At 59.8% G+C, this 25,814-nt stretch overlaps 1 protein-coding gene and 1 pseudogene across 1 annotated transcript; both read left to right on the top strand.

Moving 5' to 3' along the window:
• Positions 1-200: 200 nt before the first annotated feature.
• LOC143696214 (high affinity immunoglobulin gamma Fc receptor I-like) lies at positions 201-14,537 on the top strand. Its single transcript, XM_077191921.1, is given in 11 exon segments — positions 201-231; positions 822-842; positions 931-1,161; positions 7,740-7,994; positions 8,496-8,653; positions 8,655-8,766; positions 8,856-9,158; positions 9,242-9,325; positions 13,731-13,864; positions 14,291-14,374; positions 14,490-14,537. Coding segments are annotated over 11 exon segments (1,461 nt in total).
• Positions 14,538-14,766: 229 nt separating this feature from the next.
• Positions 14,767-23,666, top strand: LOC129133548 (Fc receptor-like protein 2; annotated as a pseudogene).
• Positions 23,667-25,814: the final 2,148 nt, after the last annotated feature.

Raw genomic sequence — 25,814 nt, 5'->3', positions numbered from 1 at the left:
CCCACCATGTCCCCATCCTGTCCCCACCCTGCCCACAGCCTGTGCCCTGCTTGTGGCCACCCTGCCCCCACCAAGGGCCACCTACACATGGGGACAGACGTGACCTCGCTTCCTTCCCCTTCATCCAAAGAGCCGCCAGCCAGGAAAGCGGTGGCCACAGCAGCGAGTGACAGCCAGTGCACATGGCTGGGGACACCGGGATGGCCATGAAGGTGGCGCTGCTCCTGTGGGGTGAGTGCCCCAGGCACGGGCCTGACACCCTGGGGATGGGGAGGGGAGGGGGCACAGGGGGGCTGCGAGGTCTCCTGGGGTCCTCAAGGCCAGCAGGACATGGAGCCCAGTGTGACCAGAGTTGTGGGGTGGCCATGGGGACAGGAACACGGGACACACACAGCGGAACTGGGATGTGGGGACAGGGACAGGAGGATGGAGTTGTGGGGACAAGGATGCTACAGAAGGAAACTTGGGGCTTGGGCAGCTGTGGGTACAGAGACAGGGGAAGAGGGACACAGGGATGCAGGGACAGGAACAAGGGGACAAGCACCATGTGCTTGAGCCATGGGGACAGGTGCCACCAAAATGGGACCATGGGCACAGGGTCATGGGAATGTGGCTATGGGTCTGGCAGGGATGACCTGTGCCAGCACAGGGGTCCCCATGCCTGAGCATGAGTTGGCTGCTGTGTCCCTGTCCTCGAGACATCTGTGCCACACCAATGCCCCCACTGAGACCTTTTTAGGGGCAGCCCCCTCCCACCCTGCCCCCGTGCCTCTGTCCCCATGGTGGCACCCCCACCCAGCCCTGTCCCTTCTCCCTTCCAGCCCAGACCCTTGGCCTCGCTGGTGAGTCCTCAGGGGATGCCATGGCCCCACCCCGCTGTTTCCAGCCCCTCACTGGCCCTGGCAGGCTGGTGTCCCCTGTTGCCCGCAGGTGCCCAGACCACCCAGCTCCTGGTGGAGCCCCCCTGGAGGCCGGCGGTGCTGTGGGACCGGGTGACCCTGACCTGCCAGGGCTCGGGGACTGCCGGTGCCACCACCTGGTACAAGGACGGGCAGCGCTGGGGGCAGCAGGGACACACCAATGTCACTGTCACTATGAAAGGCATTTACCGCTGTGACAGACCTGGCACTGGGCTCAGCCCCCCTGTGATTGTCTCAGAAGGTGAGGGGGGTTTGGGTGTCCCCAGCCTTGCACCCACAGGCACCCCAAGGACTCTGGGTGGGCTCCGCTCCATGGGTCACCTCCTGTGTGACCAGAGCCCATCCCCTGCCCTGGGGACATCCAGAGCACCCAAGAGAGAGAGGACCCTGTTTGTGGAATTGATGACCTCTGGTGCACTGGGTGTGACTCAGTGAGGGTCCCGATTTTAGGGGGACCCTTGAGATCCCTGTGATGTGATGAATCCCCTCTGTCCCCCAGATGATCTGGTGCTGCAGGTGCCGGCGCAGGAGCTGCTGGAGGGGGACACGGTGACACTGCGCTGCCGGGGCTGGTGGAACAGCACGGTCACCTCGGTGTCCTTCTACCAGGAGGGGAAGGAACTGGGGGTGTTCCCCAATGTCACTGAGCTGTCCCTGTCCCCTCTGCAGCTGAGCCACAGTGGCCACTACAGCTGCAAGGGCAAGGTGGGACCCTGGGGGTGGAGGGAGTCACCACCAGTGACAGTGACAGTGCACGGTGAGCACCAAAAAGTCCCCACCCCGACACCCCCAGAGCCCCTCCCCAGGGACTCGGGGCCAAAATTCCCTCTCCCCTCTCCTTCCCAGAGCTCTTCTCAGTGCCGGTGCTGCAGGGTCCCCCCGAGCCCATCCTGGGGGCCCCCCTGACTCTCAGCTGCCTCAGCACCCCCAGCCCCGTGCGGCCCCGAGCCCCCCTCCTGCACGTGTTCTACCGGGATGGGAAGATGGTGGGAGACCCGCAGGGGTCCCCACAGCTGCTGGTGCCCGCCGTGGGGGTCTCCCACTCGGGGAATTACAGCTGCCAGCTGCGCCCTGAGGGGGGGTTGTGGGGAAAAGCAGCACCTGGCTCCATGTCATGGTGCACAGGGAGTGCGGGGATGGGCACGGGGAGCCCCCACAGACACCTCGGGTCCCCTGTTTGGGCATCTCCAAGTCCCCAACAAAAATTTCCTTGCTCCTTCTATTACTTCCCTTGTGCCCACACCCTTCTGTGTTATGACCCCACCCCTGACATCCCCCATCACACCAGTCCCCCATCCCTGTCCCCCCACACCGGCTGCCAGCCCCACCCTGTGCCCTCAGCCCTGTCTCTGTCCCCGCAGTGCCCGTGGCCAATGCCAAAATCACCCCCTGTGCCCTGGACGTGACACCGCAGGACACAGGGACACACAGGGACACAGGTGGGGTCCCACAGGGTCACCAGGGAGTGCAGGACCCCTGGGGTCATGGGTGACCCTGATGTGTCCCCCTCTTTTTCTTGCAGTGGCCGCAGGGGTTGGTGGGGCCCTTTTGTTCCTGCTCCTGCTCGTGGGTGTCATTGTAGCCTGGAACTGGTGGCACCGTGTGGGTGGGTGACAATGGGGGGACGGGGATCCCAGGCGACTGTAGAGGCCCCCATAATTGGGGAACAATAGTGTGGCATTCACAATCCCAGAATTGTGACATTGGCTGGGGGTGCTGTGGAGCTTGGGGAGGTGCAGGAGGGTTGTTCAGGGATGCTGGGGGTTCTTTCAGGGGCCCTGGGTGTGTTTGGGGGGTCTCTGTCCCCCCTGGGCTTTGGGTACTTAAGGCTGAGTTGATTTGGGGTACGGAGGATGTTCATGAATTCTGGGGGGCTCCAGGAATGCATGGGGGTCCTGTTGAGGATTGAGGGTCCCATGGGAGTTCAGGAATCCTGAGAGCAGTCAGGGCCCTGGGGACCCCACAGTCACCCCTCCCCTCTTTCCTCTGCAGCTGCCAGGAAGAACCAGGAAAGGTGAGTGGGAGGCTCAAACGACACGCTCCCTATTTTCCCCAACCCCCAAGACCTCCCATTCCCTCCCTCAAAACCCCTTTGTTCCCTCAGGGCCCCCCCGGATCTCCCGGCCCCCCCAGAGGAGGGGGAGGTGCTGTACACCCACGTCGTGGTCACCAAGAAGGCAGGGGGTGAGTACGGGGGGGACACACACAGAGGGACACGTCACCCACGAGCGTCACCCCACCCAGATCCCACAGCCCGTGTCTCTCGCAGTGTCCCCCCGTGCCACCAACCTCCAGCATCCCCAGGTGACCAACGCGGAGTTGCGGGGACCCCAGGGGCGACCGCAGGAACCCGGTGACATCTACGGGAATGTGCTGTGACACTGGGGGGAACTGGGGGCACTGGGGGTCCCCACACATGGGCACCCTCTCGTGTATATGCTGCCACTAAAAACTTCCCCAATCCCTCCCCGTGGGGGCACAAAGATGCCAAAGGGCTGAGAGAAGAACAATTTCCTGAAACAGCAATGAGAGAGAATAAAACCAACAGCAACAGCAATAAGATTCAGTGTCCAAATTGTCACACAAGGAACAATTTCCAGGGAAAGCCCCCAAAAAGGAACAAACGCCAGACAGTTCCCGCCAGCACGTTTCCTCCACCAGAGGAACCTGGCAGGGCTCTGGGCCTTCCTTGCTCTGATGGCCAAAGTGGCCTTCAGGAGGCTCTGGATTCTCTTGTTCCCTGTCCAAAACCGTCCTCTGCCCTGTTCCCCACACGAGGATGTCACCAAGGCCCTTTGGGGATTCCAGAACCCCCTCCATACCCAGGGCAGTCGGGATCAGGCCATGGCACAGGGCGGGGTGTCAGAGACAGGAAAAGTTTGATGTCTGGAGATATTTTGGAACACCTGTGTGTAGCAGGGGTGGGTCATGCCTTGCTTTTGGTGAGACAGGGCCCCGTCTGTCCCTCAGTCTGTCAGCCATGTCACCCTGGGGACAGTGGGATGCTCTGCCAAAGCCAGCTCCTGAGTGGCCGTGTGACCAGGAGTGCCAGCTGGGGAGAGGGCCCTTGGTTGCCCAGCTGCCTTAAAGGACAAAGCATGAGGTGGCCAAGTTCCTGACCATGTCTTCTCTTGGGTTGTCTGTCCCAACCACACTGGAACCCAGGAGCTGGCAACTCATTTAAATGAGAAATATCTACCAAGGAAAGTGAGGATGTTCCTGGAATGGTAGGAAGACACATGTCTAATAATCTTTTTAATTTGAAAAATGATGGGGCTTCCAGGCAAAAGTGTTGGAAAAGGAATAACAGCTCTTTACTGGGAAATTTATAAACCAGAAGAGAACAAACAACACAAACGCAGAACTTTCCCTCCTGCTCAGCGCTGTTGGTTTTTGTGGCAGTTATAACCGCGGCCAGCAGGGGGCGCTGCAGGGAGCACTCCCGGCCAGCAGGGGGCGCCCCGCTCCAGCTCCATTCCCTCAGGGGCCATGGCGGCCTCGGCCGGGAGGCAGGAGGGCAAATCGCTCCTTTTGCAAACTCATAGCCACCAATCGGTCCCGGCACCACCACCGGCAGCGGGCAGAAGCCGCCAAGGCAGCAGGTTGGATCCCAGTGCCCACTGGCAGCGTAGCAGTGTCCCGGGGCCAGGCACACGTTGTGCACAACACCCGCGACCGCTCTCCATGATCCCGAATGGAAGGAAGGCAGCGCCTGACCCCAGGCAGGTCTCGGGTCCACAGCAGCATCTCTGGTGGCTTTAAACCACAATTCCTGCAAACCTTCAGCCTTTCACTGAGGTGAGGAGGGCAGGGATGGAGCAGCTTTGGGGACACCTGGAATCCAGAAAGGGACACTCCCCACAGCCTTTCCATGACCACAGGCAGATCCACTGACTGATATTTCCATACATTTCTCTCTTATCTGCCCACTACAATCCAAATCCAAGCATTCTTTCCATGCGGATCCTGAGGGCTGCAGGTTTGGTTCAAGGACAATGGTCAAGCTCCAGTTCTTGAGCAGATTGTTGTAGGATTTGCAGTTGTTTTGGGCCTCTGTCAGTCCCTTCCCAAGAGGAAGAAATGATCAATTGCTGGACTGGTTCCCTCTCAGCTGCCCCTGCAGGGGCAGTTTCCAGCCAGCCCTGCTCTGAAAACCATCAAAGGCCCTCACAGAACCACTGCTTGTACTCTCTTTGGGCTTTGTGCTTCTTGCAGGGCTGAACAAACCCCAGGCAGGGCCTTTTTCCCCCCACAAAATTCTCCCCTCTGCAGCAGCTCTAAAGCTGCCAGAATCAAAGCCAAGGGGGCAGGGGGGACCCTCAGGTGCTGGCTGCCACCTGGGGCTGGGCAGAGCAGGGCTGGGCAATGGCCATCCCTGTGCAGTGGGGCTGGGCCATGGCTGGGCCCCACCCTTGGGTGGCCTCTGTCTTCAAGGAGCAGGAGTCTGGGAGTTCCTTCCTGCCCAGGGGCTCCATTCCCCAGCTGCTTTTGCTGGCTCAGATCCTGCAGGGGACGAGCAAGAATGGACAAGTCTGGACCCCTCCGAATCTGCCATGCTCCAGTACAGGAGCCCCTTGTCCATCACATGTCCCCCCTGGGACAGGATCCCCCCAAGACAGGAGCCCCCTGGATGTCCCCCCCAGGACAGAACCTGCCCCCCCTCTCCCCCCCGTGTGACACTCAGCACAAACAGCCTCTTCCTTTTTCTGCAGCAGAGAGAAAGTGAAAGTGTTGGGGAGGGCACAGTTGGACATCCCCATCCCCCACAGCCTCCCCAGCCCTCCCTGCAGACCTCTCATCCCTGCTTCCCCCACCCTGGGCTTTCCCCAACCCCCTCCCTGCTCAGGTGCCCACCAGGATCATCAGGGCACAAACTGGGGACTTGTGAAATTGAGGGGTAAAATGATGGAAATGGAAAAAAAGAGAGGGAGAAGTCCCTGGGGGCTGGGGGGACACAGACCCAGAGCACCTCAGACTCTGTCTGGAGTGACCCCCGGGCTGCCAGCATCTTGTGGGGGCAGGACGGGGCCCTGGGTCACCCCAAAATCTGAGGCACCCAGGGAAGGAGCTGTGAACCACAGGCTCACCAAGCCACTTCCCATCCCCATGACCTCCATTCCCCTGGAAATCAAATCATGGGACCCCCATTTCTTGTGTCCCTCCCCTCTGCAATCCCCATCCCAGTACTGACATTCCCCAGGATCTCCATGGCCCAGCAGCCTACTCCCAAAGAACCCTCTCCAGTTCATTCCATCCCCTGAAATCCTCCTTTCCCCAGGACCTTGATTCTTCCAGGACCTCCATTCCCACGGGATCCACTATTCCCCCAGCATCCCCATCCCATGACCCAAAATCCCTGGAGCCCACGTTCCCCTGGGACTCCCATCCCTGAGTCCCCCCAGCTCTGGGAACCCCCATTCCCATGGCACCCCCATTCCCAGTAACTCCCCCAGTTCAGGACCGCCATTCCCTGGCACCCCATCCCTGGCTTCCCAAACCCCTGAGGCCCACACTCGTGGGAAACCCATGCCCCACTTTGTCCACCCAGCCTTGTACCCAGACTGTTTGCACCCTTCCCACAGCTGTCCCCATGGCCACATCCCCATGATCCTGTGCTTGTGGCCACCCAGCCCCCACCAGAGGCCACCAACACATGAGGACAAGACCTGACCTCACTTGCTTCCCCTTTGGCCAAAGAGCCACCACCAGGGGGACAGGGACAGCCACCCCCGGCAGCGAGTGACAGCCAGTGCACATGGCTGGGGACACCGGGATGGCTGGGAAGGTGGCGCTGCTCCTGTGGGGTGAGTGCCCCGGGCACGGGCCAGACACCCCAGGGATAGGGAGGGGAGGGGGCACAGGGGGGCTGTGGTGTCCTCTGAGGTCCCCAAGGCCATCAGAACCAGTGCATGAGGTCACTGGAGCCATGGGGTGGCTGGGGGGGCAGGGGAAGGGGGACAGGAATGTGGGGACAATAACAGGGGGTCAGGGATTCGGGGAGGCAACATGGGGCAGGTGGGGGTGACCTGTGCCAGCACGGGGTGGCTGTGACATCCCCAGTTCAGGGGTGCCCACAGTGTTCCCATGTCCTGCCTGAGCAAGGGGTGCCCGCAGTGTCCCTGTCCCCAAGGGGTCCATGTCACACAAGGACACTTTGGGCACATCCCCCACGCCCCCTATCCCTGTGCCTCTGTCCCCATGGTGGCACCCCCACCCAGCCCTGTCCCTTCTCCCTTCCAGCCCAGACCCTCGGCCTCGCTGGTGAGTCCTCAGGGGATGCCATGGCCCCACCCCACTGTCCCCAGCCCCACGCTGGCCCTGGCAGGCTGGTGTCCCCTGTCACCCACAGGTGCCCAGACCACCCAGCTCCTCGTGGTGCCCCCCTGGAGACCAGCATTGCTGTGGGAACGGGTGACACTGATCTGTCAGGGCTTGGGGACCGCCGGTGCCACCACCTGGTACAAGGACGGGCAGCGCTGGTGGCAGCAGGGACGTGACCACCTCATTGTCACTGAAGGTGGCACCTACACGTGTGACAGACCTGGCACCGGGCACAGCCCTACGGTGACAGTCTTACACGGTGAGGGGGGTTTGGATGTCCCCAGCCTGGCACCCACAGGGACCCCGACGGTTCTGGTTGGGCTCCGCTCCATGGGTCACCTCCTGGTGTGACCAGAGCCCGTCCCCTCCTATGGGGACAACCCAGACCTTCCCTGTGCAAGGAGACTTCTCTCTCACAATGGGTGGCTCCTGGTGCCTCCTGGTGCCATCATGACCCTCCTGATGGCCCTGGTGTGACAGGACCCCTCTGTCCCCCAGACTGGCTGGTGCTGCAGGTGCCAGCACGGACGCTGCTGGAGGGGGACACGGTGACACTGCGCTGCCGGAGCTGGCAGAACAAACCACTCACGGATGTGTACTTCTACCATGATGGGAAGAAGCTGGAGGGGCTCCATGATGGGACTGAGCTCTCTCTGTCCCCTCTGCAGCTGCACCACAGTGGCCGCTACCACTGCACGGGCTGGGTGGCGTCACAGAGGAGAGATTCAGAGACAGTGACAGTGACAGTGCACAGTGAGTGCAAGGATGGGGACAGGGAAGCCCAACATCCTCTGAGGGTTTCCCCAGCACTGCCTGAATCCTTCATCCCTCCCTTTACTCCTCTCTGGGTCACCCCAAATTTCCGAAGTCCCTCTTGGTTTCCCCCATGACTGCCCAGTTCCCCCTGCACATCCCTCATCCCTCTCTTTGTCCTCCCCAGCCCTCCCTGGATTCCCCACCCCTTCCAAGGTCCCTGCTCCACCCTCTGGTCTCCCTCCCTTCCCTGGGTCCTCCCGCCCATCTCTGAACCCCAAATCATTCCCTGAGGCTCCTCAGTCTCTCATCTGGTTCCCCATCCCTGCCTGGGTCTCTCCCCCTTTCCACAGGGTCTTGCCATTGTCCCCAGGTCCCAACGTGCCTCCCAGGGTCCCCTTCTGCTCACTGGGATCCTCTCTGCTCCCCTCCAATCCCCTTCTTTCCCCTCCATGTCCTCCACCCCTCCGGGGTCCCCAGTCCCTCACTGTCCCCCTGCAGGGGTCCCGCTCTCGGGGGTGTCCCTGTCAGCAATGCCCCCCAGGGGACAGGTGGCACTCGGGGACAGCCTGGTGCTGAGCTGCACGGTGGCCGTGGGGACAGGTGCCCTGTCCTTATCCTGGCACCGGGAGGGCTCGGGGGCATTGCTGGGCTCCAGCCCCCTGCCTGGAGCTGCACCACATTGGGGACAATGACAGCGGCCAGTACCGGTGCCGGGTCAGCGACGGGGACAGCATGGCCGAGAGTGACCCCATGAATGTCACCGTCCTTGGTGAGCGGGACCCTCGGGCTGGGGATCACCACACCCATGGCACCCTCATCCCACCTTTCTTTGTGCCAGCCCATTCTCTGTCCCCACAGTGCCCGTGGCCAATGCCACCATCACCCCTGGTCCCCTGGCACACCAGGTGCATGCAGGTGACAACGTGACCCTGCAGTGCTCGGTGCAGGTGGGCTCAGCCCCTGTCACCTTCACCTGGCTGCACAACAGGCAGGAGGTGGCCCGGGGTCCCCTGCTGGAGCTCAGGGATATCAGTGTGGGACATTGGGGAACCTACCAGTGCATGGCCACCAACCAGCTGGGACAGGACAGGCACCGCGTGTTCCAGGCACTCAGCCCAGAGGTGGCCCTGGAGGTGACACCTGGCTCACCCTGGGTCACAGGTGGGGTCACACAGGGTCACCAGGGAGTGCAGGACCCCTGGGGTGATGGGTGACCCTGATGTGTCCCCCTCTGTTTCTTGCAGTGGCTGCAGGGGTCAGTGGGGCCCTTTTGTTCCTGCTCCTGCTCGTGGGTGTCATTGTGGCCTGGCACTGCTGGCACTGTGTGGGTGGGTGACAATGGGGGGACGGGGGTCCTGGAGAGAGTTGGGAAGGGCCCCACAGAAGGGGGGCCATAGGGCAGCACCCACAGCCCCTGACTTGGGAGGGGCTGAGCCCCCAGTGTCCATGGCTCCGAGCCCTGGGAGCTGTTGGAGGGTCCTGCAGGGATGTTGGGGGTTCTATCAGGGGTTCCCCTCCCTGCCAGGCTCAGGGTTCTGGGGGCTCAGGCTGCTGGTGCAAGTGGGGGCGCATCAGGGATACTGGGGGGGCCTGGGGAGGATTGTGTGTCTGGTGGTGGTTCAGCATTCCCAAGGGTGGATGGGGGCCCCTGGGTCTCCAAGTCACCCCCCCAGTTTTCCTTTGCAGATACCAGGAAGCACCAGGAAAGGTGGGTGCAGGCTCCAGCCATGATACACCTTTTACCCAAACCCCCAGCACCTCCCATCCCCTTCCACACACCCCCTTATTCCCACAGGGCTCCCCAAGACCCCCTGGCACCCTCAGTGGAGGATCCTCAGGCGACATACATGGAGCTGCAAAGGCAACCGTGGGAGCCCAGTGACATCTATGACAATCTACAGCAAAAGTTGTGATGCTCTGGGAAGTGGGAGGCACTGGGTGACACTGGGGGTGCTCCCTCCATGGCTCCTGTGGTTGCCCATCCTTCCAAGGGAGGTGGTCATAGGTCAGGGGAAGGCTACACAGGGCACCCTGTGCTCCCCATTCCCCCTCCCACTACCCCTGTCCCATCCCACTGTAAAAGGGGGATTTGGGGAGGATTCTTGCTGAAAGGTTTCTCGGATGAAAATGAAGCACAAACACGGAAATATTATATCTGAGAACTGTTTATTGATAAAGGAGGGTAAGGGTTCTTACCAAAGGGGCAGAGAAGGGAGCAGAAAGGGAAAAGGACAGAGAGAGAAACAGAAGACAGGGACAGCGTTACCACAAGAAGCCCGGGCGCTCTGTGGGCATCAGCTCGGCAGATGGAGTGTGTGTGCTGCAAGCCAGGGCGAGCCCACATGGCTTTTGTGAGTGGCTGGGCGTGATTTCCAAGGACGGCACCTGCGTGTCTCTGGCATTGCGAGCGATGGCTGCAGGGGCTGCTGTGGGCTGGCTGCGGGCTGGTGCTGGGCACTGGTGGCTCTGGGCTGGCTGCCGCGGGCTGGGGCTGCCGTGGGCAGGTGCAGCAGGCTCGGGGCTGTGGGCAGCGTGGGAAACGCGGCAGAGGTGGCGGGTGGGTGCAGGCAGCATCCGCTCCATCGGGGAAGCAATGAAGGAACGTCCAGGAGGAGCAGGAATGAGCTGCCTCGGGGAAGCAGCAAAGCAGGGAAGAACGGGTGCGGACAGGGAAGAAGGACCACCAGGAGGAAAAGGTGAGGAGGGGGAGTATCGTGATATTTTTGCCTGACAACTGGGAGGAGTGATGCATCTGACTCCATCTTTTCAGAAGGCTAATTGTTTACTTTATTATACTCTATTATTCTATGCCATATTACATTACATCTAAACTGAATCTGCCAAGCACTCAACTGCACTCCACTGCACACAATCTCATGACTGTCAGCCAACAGTCCCCACACACACACACCTGGATTCAATTGGTCAGTGAATCAAAACACTCACACCAGAATCCAATTACCAATTCCCTTCAGGTAAACAATCTTCCACAATGCATTCCACTTGTGAAAATCACAGGAGCAGTAACTGAGATAAGAACTCTTTGGATCATTCTTTGCTTCTCTCACTGCTTCTCCCAGGTTCAGAGAATGTCAATCCCACAGGGGAGGAGGGCCAAGCTGACCCTCTGAGCAAGCCCCTGATCCCTCCAAGAAACCCAAAGCAAAACGCTCCTTTTGTGTCACAGTTTGTTGATTTGATTTGCAAAGGCTCCTCCCACAGCCCGATTTCCTGGGCATTTTTTCACAGACATTTTTCCCGGGCATCTGTCCCACCAGCCAGTGTGGGTCACTCACAGCCAGATCACTGAAGCTTTCTCTCCCCTGATTCTCTTTTGTGTGATGCCTCGCCAGGGACAGGGTTCCCAGCACATGGACAACCACAGAGTAATTAATCAGTCATGTGTAGCATATGTTAAGACATAAATCAAATTCAGATTTGTTCCTCTTAACCCCAGTGTGCTTAGTGGCTCTGCAATCCCCCTCCCAGTGCTCCCACTAAGGTGGCTTACTGGTGGCCGTCCCAGTTCCAAAGGGGTGCAGGACCTGGTTCCCTGCTCCTGGGATAAAAATCCAACTATTTTGTTAAACAGGCAGAAATGGTGTTTCTTTGTTCTGCTCTGTCAAGGAAGCTGAACAAGGTGGGAACCTCCATTGGAATGGAAAATACAACCCCCATCACTCTGAATTATTGTAACATTGAAATTACGGGGCTTTTAGGCAAAGATGTGGGAACAGGAATAAGAGTTCTTTACTGGTATGTACTGTGAGAAACAAGTTAATGGAAGTTGACTTTTGCTGGATATGATATGAATTGATATTACATTATTGATGATATTGTTGATTAAATATTGTGATGTTATTAGTGTTGGGACAGTGATGTGTATTGTGGAGTGGCTGATGTTGTTGGGGTGTCCATTTAAGACTCGGGCCCAGCCGGGGCCCAGCCATGGCCCAGCCCCACTGCACAGGGATGGCCATTGCCCAGCCCTGCTCTGCCCAGCCCCAGGTGGCAGCCAGCACCTGAGGATCTCCCCTGCCCCCTTGGCTTTGATTCTGGCAGCTTTAGAGCTGCTGCAGAGGTGAGAATTCTGTGGGTGGAAAAAGGCCCTGCCTGTGGTTTGCTCAGCCCTGCAAGAAGCACAAACCCCAAAGGGGGCCCAAGCAGTGGCTCTGTGAGGACCTTTGATGGTTTTCAGAGCAGGGCTGGCTGGAAACTGCCCCTGCAGGGGTAGCTGAGAGGGAACCAGTCCAGAAATGCAGCAATTGATCATTTTGTCCCTCTTGGCAAGGGACTGAGGGAGCCCCAGAACTACTGCAAAGACAACAACTCTCTGCTTAACAAGCTGAAGTGGGCCTTCATTCTTAAACAAAACCTGCGGCCTTCTGAAACCTGATGGAAAGAATGTTTGGCCTCAGGCTGTGGTCATCAGATAAGAGAGAAAAGTGTGGAAATATCGAGCAGGAGCTCTGGCCATTGTGGGGAGTGACCCTGTCTGGATTCCAGGTGTCCCCAAAGCTGCTCCATCCCTGCCCTCCTCACCTGTGTGAAAGGCTGAGGGTTTGCAGGAATTATGGTGTAAAGCCACCAGAGGTGCTGCTGTGGACCCGACACCTGCCTGGGGTCAGGCTCTGCCTTCCTTCCATTCGGGATCATGGAGAGCGGTCGTGGGTGTTGTGCAGGGCGTGTGCCTGGCCCCGGGACACTGCTACGCTGCCAGTGGGCACTGGGATCCAACCTGCTGCCTTGGCGGCTTCTGCCCGCTGCCGGTGGTGGTGCCGGGACCGATTGGTGGCCGTGAGTTTGCAAAAGGAGCGATTTCCCCTCCTCCCTCCCGCCCGAGGCCGCCATGGCCCCTGAGGGGATGGAGCTGGAGCGGGGCGCCCCCTGCTGGCCGGGAGTGCTCCCTGCAGCGCCCCCTGCTGGCCGCGGTTATAACTGCCACAAAAACCAACAGCGCTGAGCGGGAGGGAAAGTTCTGGGTTTCTGTTGTTTGTTCTCTTCTGCTTTATAAATTTCCTACTACAGAGCTATTATTCCTTTTCCCACATTTTGGCCTGCAAGCCTCATCATTTTTCAAATTTAAAAAATTTTAGACATGGGTCTTCTTTCCATTCCGAGAAAATTCCCTCTTTCCTTGACAGAGATTTCTCATTTAAATGAAAGCCTTGACCCACCCCTGCCAAACACAGCTGTTCCAAAATGTCTCCGTTCATCAAATTTTCCTGTCTCTGACAACCCGCCCTGTACCATGGCTTGATCCCGGCTACCCTGGCAATAGGGGAGACTCCAGAACGCCCCTTGGGCCTTTGTGAGATCATCGTGAGGGGAACACAGCAGAGGAGAGGTTAGGGACCGGGAACAAGAGAATCCAGAGCCTCCTGAAGGCTGCTTTGGCCACCAGAGCAAGCAAGGTCCAGGGCCCTACCAGTTCCTCTGGTGGAGAAACGTGCTGAGGGAAACATCTGGGGTTTGTTCCTCGGTGTGGCTTTCCCTGGAAATCGGTCCTTGCGTGACCATTTGGACTCTAAGCCTTGTTGCGGTTGCTGTTGGTTTCATTCTCTCTCGTTGCTGTTTCAGCAAATTGTTCTTCTCTCAGCTCTTTGGCATCTTTGTGCCCCCACGGGGAGCAGGAGGGGCAGTTTTTAGTGGCAGCACAGACATGAGAGGGTGCCCATGGGTGGGGACCCCCAGTGCCCCCAGTTCCCCCAGTGTCACAGCACATTCCCATAGATGTCACCGGGTTCCCGCAGTCGCCCCTGGAGTCCCCGCAGCTCCACGTTGGTCACCTGGGGATCCTGGAGGGTGGTGGCACGGGGGGACGCTGCGAGAGACACGGGCTGTGGGATCTGGGTGGGGTGACACTGGTGGGTGACGTGTCCCTCTGCGTGTGTCCCCCCTGTACTCACCCGCTGCCCTCTTGGTGACCACGACGTGGGTGTACAGCACCTCCCCCTCCTCTGGGGGTGCCGGGGGATCCGGGGGGGCCCTGAGGGAATAAAAGGGATGTGGGGGAGGGAATGGGAGGTCTTGGGGGTTGTGGTAAAAGGGGAGAGTGTGGTTTGAGCCCCCCACTCACCGTTCTTGCTGCTTCCTGGCAGCTTCAAAGCAAAGAGGGGAGGGGTGACTGTGGGGGTTCCCTGGGCTCTGACCCCTCTCAGGATTGCTGAACCCCCACAGGACCCTCAATTTTCCTCAGGACCCCCAAACATCTCTGGAGCTCCCAGAATCCATGAACCTCCCCAGTGCCCCCTACCAACTCAGCCTCAATATCCAAAGCCCAGCAGGGATAGAGAGCCCCCCAATTACCCCCAGGGCCCCTGAAAGAACCCCCAACATCCCCGCAGGACCCTCCAGCACCTCCCCAAACCCCATCAGTACCCCCAGCAAAGGTCACAAATATGGGGCTGTGCGTGCTGCCCTATTGCTCCCCAACTTTGGGGGTCTCTACAGCTCCCTGGGACCCCTGTCCCCCCATTGTCACCCACCCAGGTGGTGCCACGGGTGCCAGGCTACAATGACACCCACGAGCAGGACTAGGAACAAAAGGGCCCCACCAACCCTTGTGGCCACTGCAAGTAACAGAGGGGGACACATCAGGGTTACCCTGAACCCTGAGTGTCCTGCACTCCCTGATGACCCCGTGTGGCCCCACCTTTGTTGCAGTGTCACAGCCACGACCAGCTCAGGGCTGGGTGCCTGGAACACGCAGTGCAGGTCCAGCTGGTTGGTGGCCACACACTGGTAGGTGCCCAAATGTCCCACATTGATGTCCCTGAGCTCCAGGAGGGGACCCCTGGCCACCTCCTGCCCGTTGTGCAACCAGGTGAAGGTGAGAGGGGCTGAGCCCACCTGCACCGAGCAGCGCAGTGTCACCGTGTCCCCCTCCAGCAGCGCCTGCGCAGGCACCTGCAGCACCAGCCCGTCTGGGGGACAGAGGGATCCTGTCACATCCCATGGCACCAAGACCTCCCCACTGGGTCACACCCAGTGCACCAGGGGTTCCCAATGCCAACACTGGGATCCCCCCGGTCTGGGATGCTCTGGAATGTCCCCAGAGCAGGGGATGGGCTCTGGTCACACAGGAGGTGACCCATGGAGCGGAGCCCACCCAGAGCCCTTGGGGTCCCTGTGGGTGCCAGGCTGGGGACACCCAAACCTCCCTAACCATATAAGACAGTCACAGGGGGGCTGAACCTGGTGCCGGGTCTGTCACACTCACAGGTGCCACTCTCGGTGAAAGTGAAATGGTCAGGTCCCTGATGCCCCCATCGCTTCCTGTCCTTGTACCAGGTCGTGGCACCAGCGGTCCCCAAACCCTGGCAGGTCAGTGTCACCTGGTCCCACAGCATCACAGGTCTCCAAGGCGGCTCCACGAGGAGCTGGGTGGTCTGGGCACCTGTGGGTGACAGGGGACACCAGCCTGCCAGGGCCAGTGTGGGGCTGGGGACAGTGGGGTGGGGCCATGGCATCCCCCGAGGACTCACCAGCGAGGCCAAGGGTCTGGGCTGGAAGGGAGAAGGGACAGGGCTGGTTGGGGGTGGCATTGCAGGGACAGAGGCTCATGGGTCACGGGGTGTGGGGGCTGTCCCCAAAGTGTCCCCATGGGGACAGCCGTTCTTGTGAGAAAGTGTGTGGGGGTGGCCCCCAAAAGATTTGGCAAAGCAGGGGCAGATTTCTGTGTCACAGCCACCTGTGCACCACATCTGTGTGGCACAGATACCTTGGGAACAGGAACGTGTCCCCTTCTGACCCTGCATCCCAGTTCCCTTGTCCCCCACCCTATCCCCACAGCTACCGGAGCCCAAAGGTGCCAGTCCCCACATTCCTGTCCCCACATCCCCATCCCCAAATTCTGGCCCCCTGTTCTTGTCCCCAAAGTCACCCTACATCCCCAGTCCAACCAATGTCCACTGTGGCTAACACGGACTGGCACTGCTGGCACTTGGGACCTCATGGGACCCCGCAGCCCCCCTTTGCTCCCTCCCCTCCTCATCCCCAGGCTTTCAGGCCCATGCCCAGGGCACTCACCCCACAGGAACAGCATCACCATCCCAGCCATCCCGGTGTTGCCAGCCATGTGGACTGGTGTGAGAGTCTGTCTGAAATATCCCTCATCTGCCTCATGATCATCATTGGGGCCCACTGAAGAAAAGACCCCCCTGTCTAGCCCTGTAGGAGAAAGTCATATGCCAGCCAGGCCCCGACAGCTGAGAGCATTGTCAAAGTTTTGTTTTCACAGGTGTATTTACTATATGCTACACTGAGCTCAACAAGAAGAAAGAAGGACATTCTGACCTTTTGCAACAATAGCTGTGGGATTTTTCTCTTGGCCTGGCTGAACTTCTCCTGAGTTCTGGCTGGTCCTCCTAAGAAGACCCCTCTGGCTCGTTTGCAATCACCGTGACAGACAAACTGAAATGTAAGAAGCCTCTTCAGCAGAGAAAAACCCAGACATGAAACCCCTATGTGAGAAGGCCCCCCTCTCATACTTTCCAAGGCCTGGGACTGAAACCCCCAACCCCGGGGAGGAGTGTGGGGGGAGGCAAGCTGACCAAAACAAGATGGATGTTGCAGGTGGGAGCATTGGACCATGAAGACAATGGCTCTCACCCACTGCAGAGAATATGGACTGTGTGTACCCTTTCCAAATACCATTCTTTTCCCCGAGGATAGAATAGACTACCTTTGATTCGGTTTCCAGATCTATTCCCCTCCCCCCATCAAAAAAGGGTATTATTATTAGTGCAGATGGGCTGCACCCCTGAGATCTCCCTGGACGTGACCTGGTGAACTCCATCGGCTAGACACCAAAGGACACCGCAGTACTACGTTTGGTAGCTACATACCTTTTTCTTTTTCCTCCCTCTTTTCCCTTTTATTTTTCCCTTGCCCCCAATTCCTCCCGAAGTAATTTTCACTGTGGTTATTTCAATAAAGGTGATTTGTTTTGATTATCACTGCAAACCCCCTTCGACCGTGTTGGTTCTTCTTGCACTCTGAGATCACAAACCATCACGAAACCCATCCATGAGGACGGCTTGTGACAACTGGCTGTCACTCACTGCTGTGGCCACCGCTCCCCTGGCTGGCGGCTCTTCGGGTGAAGGGCAAGGAAGCGAGGTCACATCTTGTCCCAACATGGAGGTGGCCCTTGGTGGGGGCAGGGTGGCCACAAGATGGGCACAGGCTGGGGACATGGTGGGACAGCCTGGGGACATGGTGGGGGATGGTCTTGCCAGGACTGGGGGGCTCAGGGGATGTGGGGAACCAAGGATGGGTGTCCAGCAGAATGGGGGTGCAGGGGAATTGGGGTCTCCATGCCTGGGGGCATTCAGGGATGGGGGTGCTGTGGGAACATGGTCCCCAGGGATTTGGGGTCATGGTGTGTGGGTGCCAGAGCTGAGGGTGCAGGGGGAAAAAGGGGACCCTTGGGAATAGGGGTTCCGGGGAAGAAGCAGCCCATGGGATGGGATCAAGGCAATGGTGGGGCTGGGCAATGTCAGTCCTGGGATGGGGGTCCCCAGGGAGGAGAGACCAAGGCAATGGGGGTCCCATGGTTGGGTTCCCAGGGGAATGGGGGTGCCAGGGATGGGCAGTGGCTGGGTGGGCACAGGGGTCACAGCTCCTTCATGGGGTGCCTCAGATTTTGGGGTGACTCAGAGCCCAGCACAGTCCCCACCCTGCAGCACCCCAGGGCTCTCCTGGGAGTCTCTGTGTCCCTGCCCCACTCACCCCAGGGTCAGGTCCCCCCATTTCCTGCCTCAGCCATCCCAGGCAACACTTGATGCCCAATTGGTTCAGACAAAATTACACATCCATAGAATAAAAGCAAAAATCTTTCCCACACCGTTATTTTCCTAATAAAGAACAAACTCAGCAAAAATCAAACTGGCAAGGTATAAAATGCTCTGGTTTGTAGAATCCTTATAACGCTTTCTGTCCCAACAAGTCCCTCACAATAAAAACACAAACAAATCACAAAGAAATGAGACTTTTTGGCTCCCTTTAGGAGCCCCTTGGTGCATCCCACAGCAGCGTTTGCTTGTGGATAACACAGAGGGTGGAATCTCCCTGAGTGTCCAACAGCTCCATGGGATTGTTCCCTGCCTGCTGGGCAGCACCCCAGCCCCTAAGGAAACCTTTTCTTGGACCATATTTAGGAACTCTTCCAATTTTCCTCGTTCCCACCCTGAAAATTGATTGATTTCCCATGGAGGAAGGGGAGAAGCTCTGTCCATGCTTGGGACAGTGCACAGGAATCTGTGGAAATGCCCCTGTGTGCCTCAGGGTCTGATTCCCTGGTAAATCCACTCCAGCCTGCCCTGAATTCCCCTGCCTGGGCACTCCCTGCTGATGCTGTGACACCCCTGTTCCCCAGCCCCTCGTGTGCAGCCCCTGCTCAATATTTCCACACTTTTCCCTCTCTTCTGGTGTGCACATCCAGAACCCAAACATTCTTTCCATGAGGTTCCAAAGGGCAGGAGGTTATGTTCAAGAAGGAGGGTCCAGGTCAGGTTGTTGAGCAGATTGGTGTGGGATTTGCAGTTGTTTTGTGGTATTCTCAGTCCCTTGGGGACAGGAACAAATAATCAGTTGCTGCATTTCCGGACTGGTTCCCCCACAGCTGAACCTGCAGGGGCAGTTTCCAGCCAGCCCTGCTCTGAAAACCATTAAAGGCCCTCACAGAGCCACTGCTTGGCCTCCCTTTGGGTTTGTGCTTCTTGCAGGGCTGAGCAAACCACAGACAGGGCCTTTTTCACCCACAGAATTCTCACCTCTGCAGCAGCTCTAAAGCTGCCAGAATCAAAGCCAAGGGGGCAGGGGGGACCCTCAGGTGCTGGCTGCCACCTGGGGCTGGGCAGAGCAGGGCTGGGCAATGGCCATCCCTGTGCAGTGGGGCTGGGCCATGGCTGGGCCCCAGCCTTGCATTGACAGGGGTCCCCAGGATGTGCCACCCCTGGGACAGGCGCCTGGCCAGGAATGTGCAGGGACATTTCTGGAACTGCCACCCCCTGGGACAGGACCCCCCATGCCAGGATGTGTCACCCCCTGGGACAGGATCCCCCCAGGACAGGAGCCTCTGGATGTGCCCCCCCAGGACAGAACCCCCCCCCCCTTTCCCATCTGACTCTCAGCACAAACGGCTTCTTCCTTCTTGTCCAGGAAAAGGAAAGTGAAAGTGTTGAGGGGGCACAGCCCAACACCTCCATCCCCCACAGCCTTCCCACCCTTCCCTGCACCCCCTGCTCCCCATTTTTCTCCTCCCCTGGCTCCCCCCAATCCATTCCTTGCTCAGGTGCTCCCCGGGATTGCTGAGCCAGGAACGGGGGCTGAGGGCACCTGGCACAAAAGTGAGGAAAATAAGGAAAAAAGAGAAATAAAGAGAGGAAAAAGTCAAGGGCAGGGGAGGGCACAGAGGCAGAGCTACCCAGGACCCCCATGTGATGCCTGCACAGGAAATGAGCACCCCAGGGGGGGTGGTGCTGGGCCCTGGGTCACACCAAAATCTGAGGCACCCAGGGAAGGAGCTGAGATCCCTGTGTCCATCAAGCCACTGCCCATCCCTGGCACCTCCGTTCCCCTGGGATCCCAACCATGTAACCCCCATTCCATATGTCCCACCTTGCCTGGGAGCCCCATCCCTGTACTGACATTCCCCACGATCTCCATGGCCCAGGAACCCATTCCCAAGGAACCCTGTCCTGTTCATTCCAAGCCCTGAAATCTCCCATCCCCCAGGACCTTCATCCTCTCAGCTCCCCCATTCTCCCATCATCCACATCCAAAGAACCCCCATCCCATGACTTCAAATCCCTGGAGCTCACGTTCCATTAGGATTCCTATCCCTGAGTCTCCCCAGCCCTGGGATCCATATTTCCATGCCCCCCACCCCAATCCTAGGTGACTCCACCTCTTCAGAACCCCCATTGTTCAGGGACCCCATCCCTGGGACCCCCCATTCTCCTGGACACCCATCCCTGGCTCCCCAAACCCCATTGAGCCCCTCCCTCCTGGGAACTCCATGTCCCACCTTGTCCCACTCAGCCTTGTCCCCCGCCTGTCCCCAGCTTGTGGCCACCCTGCCCCCACCAAGGGCCACCTACACATGGGGATGGACGTGACCTCGCTTCCTTCCCCTTCATCCGAAGAGCCGCCAGCCAGGGGAGGAGTGGCCACAGCAGCGAGTGACAGCCAGTGCACATGGCTGGGGACACCGGGATGGCTGGGAAGGTGGCGCTGCTCCTGTGGGGTGAGTGCCCCGGGCACGGGCCTGACACCCAGGGGATGGGGAGGGGAGGGGGCACAGGGGGGCTGCAGGGTCCCCTGAGGTCTCCAATGCAAGCAGAGCCAGAGCATGAGGTCACCAGAGCCATGGGGTGGCTGTGGGGATAGAGGAAGGGGGACAGGAATGTACTGCTGTCCCCTACGGGGACAGTTTGGGGACATCTCCCACACCCTGTGCCCCCGGTGCCTCTGTCCCCATGGTGCCACCCCCACCCAGCCCTGTCCCTTCTCCCTTCCAGCCCAGACCCTCGGCCTCACTGGTGAGTCCTCGGGGGATGCCATGGCCCCACCCCACTGTCCCCAGCCCCATGCTGGCCCTGGCAGGCTGGTGTCCCCTGTCACCCACAGGTGCCCAGACCACCCAGCTCCTGGTGGAGCCCCCCTAGAGGCCGGCGGTGCTGTGGGACCGGGTGACCCTGACCTGCCAGGGCTTGGGGACTGCCGGTGCCACAACTTGGTACAAGGATGGGCAGCTCTGGGGGCAGCAGGGACTCGACTACCTGAGTGTCACTGAGAGTGGCACCTACACGTGTGACAGACCTGGCAGTGGGCACAGCCCCCCCGTTAGAGTCTTAGATGGTGAGTGGGGATCTTAAATCATCTGGGTGGCCGCTGATAGATCTGGGTGAGCTCCACTCTGTGGGTGGCCTCACACCCCTTGTGTGGTGCCCTGCACACAGGAACATCCCAGTTCATCCCAGTGCACCCACATGTCCCCAGTGCCATGGGGACCCTCCTTGCACCTGTCTCAAGCCTCTCAGTGAGATGGGACCCTCCTGTCCCACAGATGAGCTGGTGCTGCAGGTGCCAGCACGGGCACTGCTGGAGGGGGACACAGTGACACTGCGCTGCCGGGGCCGGCAGGACAACCCGGACACCAGGGTGCAATTTTACCAGGAGGAGAAGGATCTGTGGGGGTCCCTCAGGGGAACCGAGCTGTCCCTGTCCCCTCTGCAGCTGCACCACAGCGGTCACTACAGCTGCAGTGGCTTGGTGAGGGCCTTTCATTCACGGTCAGCAGCAGTGACAGTGACAGTGCACGGTGAGCACCCCCACAGTTGGAATTCTGATCTCCTGACACCTCCAAAGCCCCTTCAAGGCAGACTCAGAGTCACAGTCCTCACCTCCCCTCTCCTTCCCTGAGCTCTTCTCGGTGCTGGTGCTGGAGGGTTGCCCCAAGCCCACCCAGGGGTCCCCCTGACTCTCAGCTGCCTCAGCACCCCCAGCCCCCTGAGGCCCCTGGCCCCCCTCCTGCACGTGTTCTACCGGGACGGGCAGGTGGTGGGGGGCCTGCAGGGGTCCCTGCAGCTGCTGGTGCCTGCCCTGGGGGTCTCCCACTCGGGGAATTACAGCTGCCAGGTGCGCTCTGAAGGGGGGTCGTGCAGAATAGCAGAGCCCGGCTCCATGTCACGGTGCACAGTGAGTGCGGGGATGGGCACGGGGAGCCCTCATGGTCTGCTCGGGTCCCCCATTACTGTCTGGGGACCTCCATCAGTGCCAGGAGACCCCATCCCTCACTGGGTCCCTTCACCCCTCCCGAGGCCCCCTCCCCCCTCTCTGAAGTCCCATCACATTCCCCAGGTCTCACCATCCCCTCCCTTGGGTCCCTGTACCCTCCCTGGATTCAGCCCCCTCCCTCACCAGGTGTCCCTTCCCTGACCCCCCATCCTTCCTTGGAGTCCCTTTCAAGACCCCCCAGTCTCTTCGCCCCCTCTCCCTCACTGGGATTCCTCTTCCCCTCCCTTACCCCCCAGGTCCCTCACTGTCCCCTTCTGTCACCCCCTCCCACAGGGGTCCCGCTCTCGGGGGTGTCCCTGTCAGCACAGCCCCCCAGGGGACAGGTGGCACTCGGGGACCGCCTGGTGCTGAGCTGCACGGTGGCCACAGGGACAGGTCCCCTGTCCTTCTCCTGGCACCGGAAGGGCTCGGGGGCACTGCTGGGCACCAGCCCCCACCTGGAGCTGCACCACGTTGGGGACAATGACAGCGGCCAGTACCAGTGCCGGGTCAGCAATGGGGACAGCGTGGCCGAGAGTGACCCCCTGAATGTCACCGTCCTGATTGAGCGGGACCCTCGGGCTGGGGGTGACCCAACCGCAGCACCCCCATCCCACCTCACCCAGTGCCAGCCTTCTTTATATCCCCACAGTGCCTGTGGCCAATGCCACCATCATCCCCAGTCCCCCATCACACCAGGTGCGTGCAGGTGACCCTGTGACCCTGCGCTGCTCAGTGCAGGTGGGCTCAGCCCCTGTCACCTTCACATGGCTGCACAACGGGAAGGAGGTGGCCCAGGGTCCCCTCCTGGAGCTCAGGGACATCGATGTGGGACATTCGGGAACCTACCAGTGCATGGCCACCAACCAGCTGGGACAGGACGGGCACCGCGTGTTCCGGGCACTCAGCCCTGATCTGGCCCTGGAGGCGACAGCGTGGGACACAGAGAAACACAGGGTCACAGGTGGAGTCACACAGGGTTACTCGGGGATGCAAGACCCCGGGGGTGATGGGTGACCCTGATGTGTCCCCCTCTGTTTCTTGCAGTGGCTGCAGGGGTCAGTGGGGCTCTTTTGTTCCTGCTCCTGCTTGTGGGTGTCATTGTTGCCTGGCACCGGTGGCACCGCCTGGGTGGGTGACAATGGGGGACGGGGGTCCCAGGGAGCTGTAGAGGCCCCCAGAGTTGGGGAGCGATAGGGCAGCACCCACAGCCCCAGAAATGTGTCTTTGGCTGGGAGTCGTGTAGGATTTGGGCAGTTGCTGTATGGTCCTGCAGGGATGTTGAGGGTTCTTTCAGGGGCCCTGGGGGTATTTGGGTGGTCTTTGTCCCAGCTGGGTTTGGGTGTTTGAGGCTGACTTGGTTGGGACCACTGGAGAGGTTCACAGATTCTGGGGGGTTTCAGGGACGCTTGGGCATCCCATGGGGGTTCAGCAATCCTGAAAGGGGTCAGGGCCCTGTGACCCCCACAGTGACTCCTCCTCTCTTTCTTTTGCAGCTGCCAGGAAGCAGCAGGAAAGGTGAGTGGGGGGCTCAAACCACACTCTCCCCTTTTACCCGAACGCCCCAAGACCTCCCATTTCCTCCCCCATATCCCCTTTTTTGCCTCAGGGCCCCCCCGGATCCCCCGGCCCCCCCAGAGGAGGGGGAGGTGCTGTACACCCACGTCGTGGTCACCAAGAGGGCAGGGGGTGAGTACGGGGGGGACACACGCAGAGGGACACGTCACCCACCAGTGTCACCCCACCCAGATCCCACAGCCCGTGTCTCTCGCAGCGTCCCCCCGTGCCACCACCCTCCAGCATCCCCAGGTGACCAACGTGGAGCTGCGGGGACCCCAGGGGCGACCGCGGGAACCCGGTGACATCTATGGGAATGTGCTGTGACACTGAGGGGGAACTGGGGGCACTGGGGGTCCCCACCCATGAGCACCCACTCGTGTCTGTGCTGCCACTAAAAACTGCCCCTCCTGCTCCCCGTGGGGGCACAAAGATGCCAAAGAGCTGAGAGAAGAACAATTTCCTGCAACAGCAATGAGAAAGAATAAAACCAACAGAAACAGCAACAAGGTGCAGAGTCCAAAGGATCAGAAAACGAATGATTTCCTGGGAAAGCCCCCAAAATAGAGGCAAATCCCAGATGATTGCCCCAGCACATTTTCTCCACTAGGGGAACCTGGCAGGGCCCTGGACCTTCCTTGTTCTGAAGTGGCCTTCAGGTGGCTCTGGATTCTCTGTCCCAAACCCCTCCTCTGTTGTGTTCCCCACACCATGATGTCACAAAGGCCCTGGGGGGGTTCCAGAGCCTCTCCCTGTCCCAGGGCAGTCAGGATCAGGCCATGGCACAGGGTGGGGTGTCAGAGACAGGAAAAGTTTGATGTCTGGAGACATTTTGGAACACCTCCATGTGGCAGGGGTGGGTCAGGCCTTGCTTTTGGTGAGACAGGGCCCCGTCTGTCAATCAGTCTGTCAGCCTTGGCACATTGGGGACAGCGTGACACTCTGCCAAAGCCAGCTCCTGAGTGTCCACATGACCAGAAGTGCCAGCTGGGGAGAGGGCCCTTGGTGGCCCTAATGGCTCAAAAGGCAGACCATGAGGTGGCACACTCCCTGACCGTGTCTGCTCTTGGGTTGTCTGTCTCATCCACGCTGGAACCCAGGAGTTGGCAACTCATTTAAATGAGAAATATTTGCCTTGGAAAGTGGGAACATTCCTGGGATCGAAAGAAGACACATGTCTAAAATTTGTTTTAATTTCAAAAATGATAAGGCTTCCAGGCAAAAGTGTAAGAAAAATAATAGGGCTCTTTACTAGGAAATTAATAAAGCAGAACAGAACCAACAACACAAACCCAGAATCCCAGAACTTTCCCTCCTGCTCAGCGCTGTTGGTTTTTGTGGCAGTTATAACCGCGGCCAGCAGGGGGCGCTGAAGGGAGCACTCCCGGCCAGCAGGAGGTGCCCCGCTCCAGCTCCATCCCCTCAGGGGCCATGGCGGCCTCGGCCGGGAGGCAGGAGGGCAAATCGCTCCTTTTGCAAACTCACGGCCACCAATCGGTCCCGGCACCACCACCGGCAGCGGGCAGAAGCCGCCAAGGCAGCAGGTTGGAACCCGGTGCCCACTGGCAGCATAGCAGTTTCCCGGGGCCAGGCACATGCCCTGCACAACACCCGCGACCGCTCTCCATGATCCCGAATGGGAGGAAGGCAGCGCCCGAGCTCAGGCAGGTCTTGGATCCACAGCAGCATCTCTGGTGGCTTTGTGCCACAATTCCTGCCAACCCTCATCCTTTCACTCCTCTTTCCTTTTCCAGCCCTCGTACAGCAGCTCTGGGAATGTTGAATTGCCCTGCGATGTTGAGGAAAGCTGGTGCTCTGTGCTGACTCTGCCAGAGCTTATCCGGGGGCTCCAGAGCGCGTTTTGCAGGAGGGAAGCGTTGGCGCGGGCTCAGCCCCTGGGCTCAGCCTCCCCTGCCCGCACCGCCCTGAGGGGCGGCCACAGCAGCCGCTGGCCAAGGGCTCCCGAGGGGAGGGGGCAGAGGGACGGCTGCTGCCCGGGGAGCCGCCGTGCCGCCCCGCAGCCCCGCCGGGCCGGGGCTCCATGGGCACCCGCCTCGGGCCCACGGGAGCCTGGAGAAGAGCCCGCGCGGCCTCTGCCTGCAGCAGCGGCCAGGGGCACAGCTGCCAGCCCCGCACCCTGAGCACCGCCCTCAGGGGCCTTCTCCAGCCTCAGCCTGGGCCTTCCAGGCCCTCCTTACCAGCACCTCGCTGAACTTTGACAGCTGCCCCTTCTTCACCAGCTGCTTCAGCTTCCTCCTCTTCAGGAACTTGGCCACACCAAGCAGCGTTTCCCGAGAGGCCTGCAGGGCACCAGACACCCACAGATGGCCCCACGGGCCAAGGCACAGGACCCACATCCCTGTGCCAAGGCCTGCACCAGGCTGCACTCCTGGAGGTACCAGGGCAGGAGGCAGCCCAGCCCCCTCCCCAAGATCCACCAGCATCACACAAAACCTCACCTTTGCCACACACCGC

Source organism: Agelaius phoeniceus, chromosome 31 (assembly GCF_051311805.1).
Source record: "Agelaius phoeniceus isolate bAgePho1 chromosome 31, bAgePho1.hap1, whole genome shotgun sequence".
NCBI classification, from domain to species: Eukaryota; Metazoa; Chordata; class Aves; order Passeriformes; family Icteridae; genus Agelaius; species Agelaius phoeniceus.
This window is presented reverse-complemented; position numbering and strand designations above follow the sequence as displayed.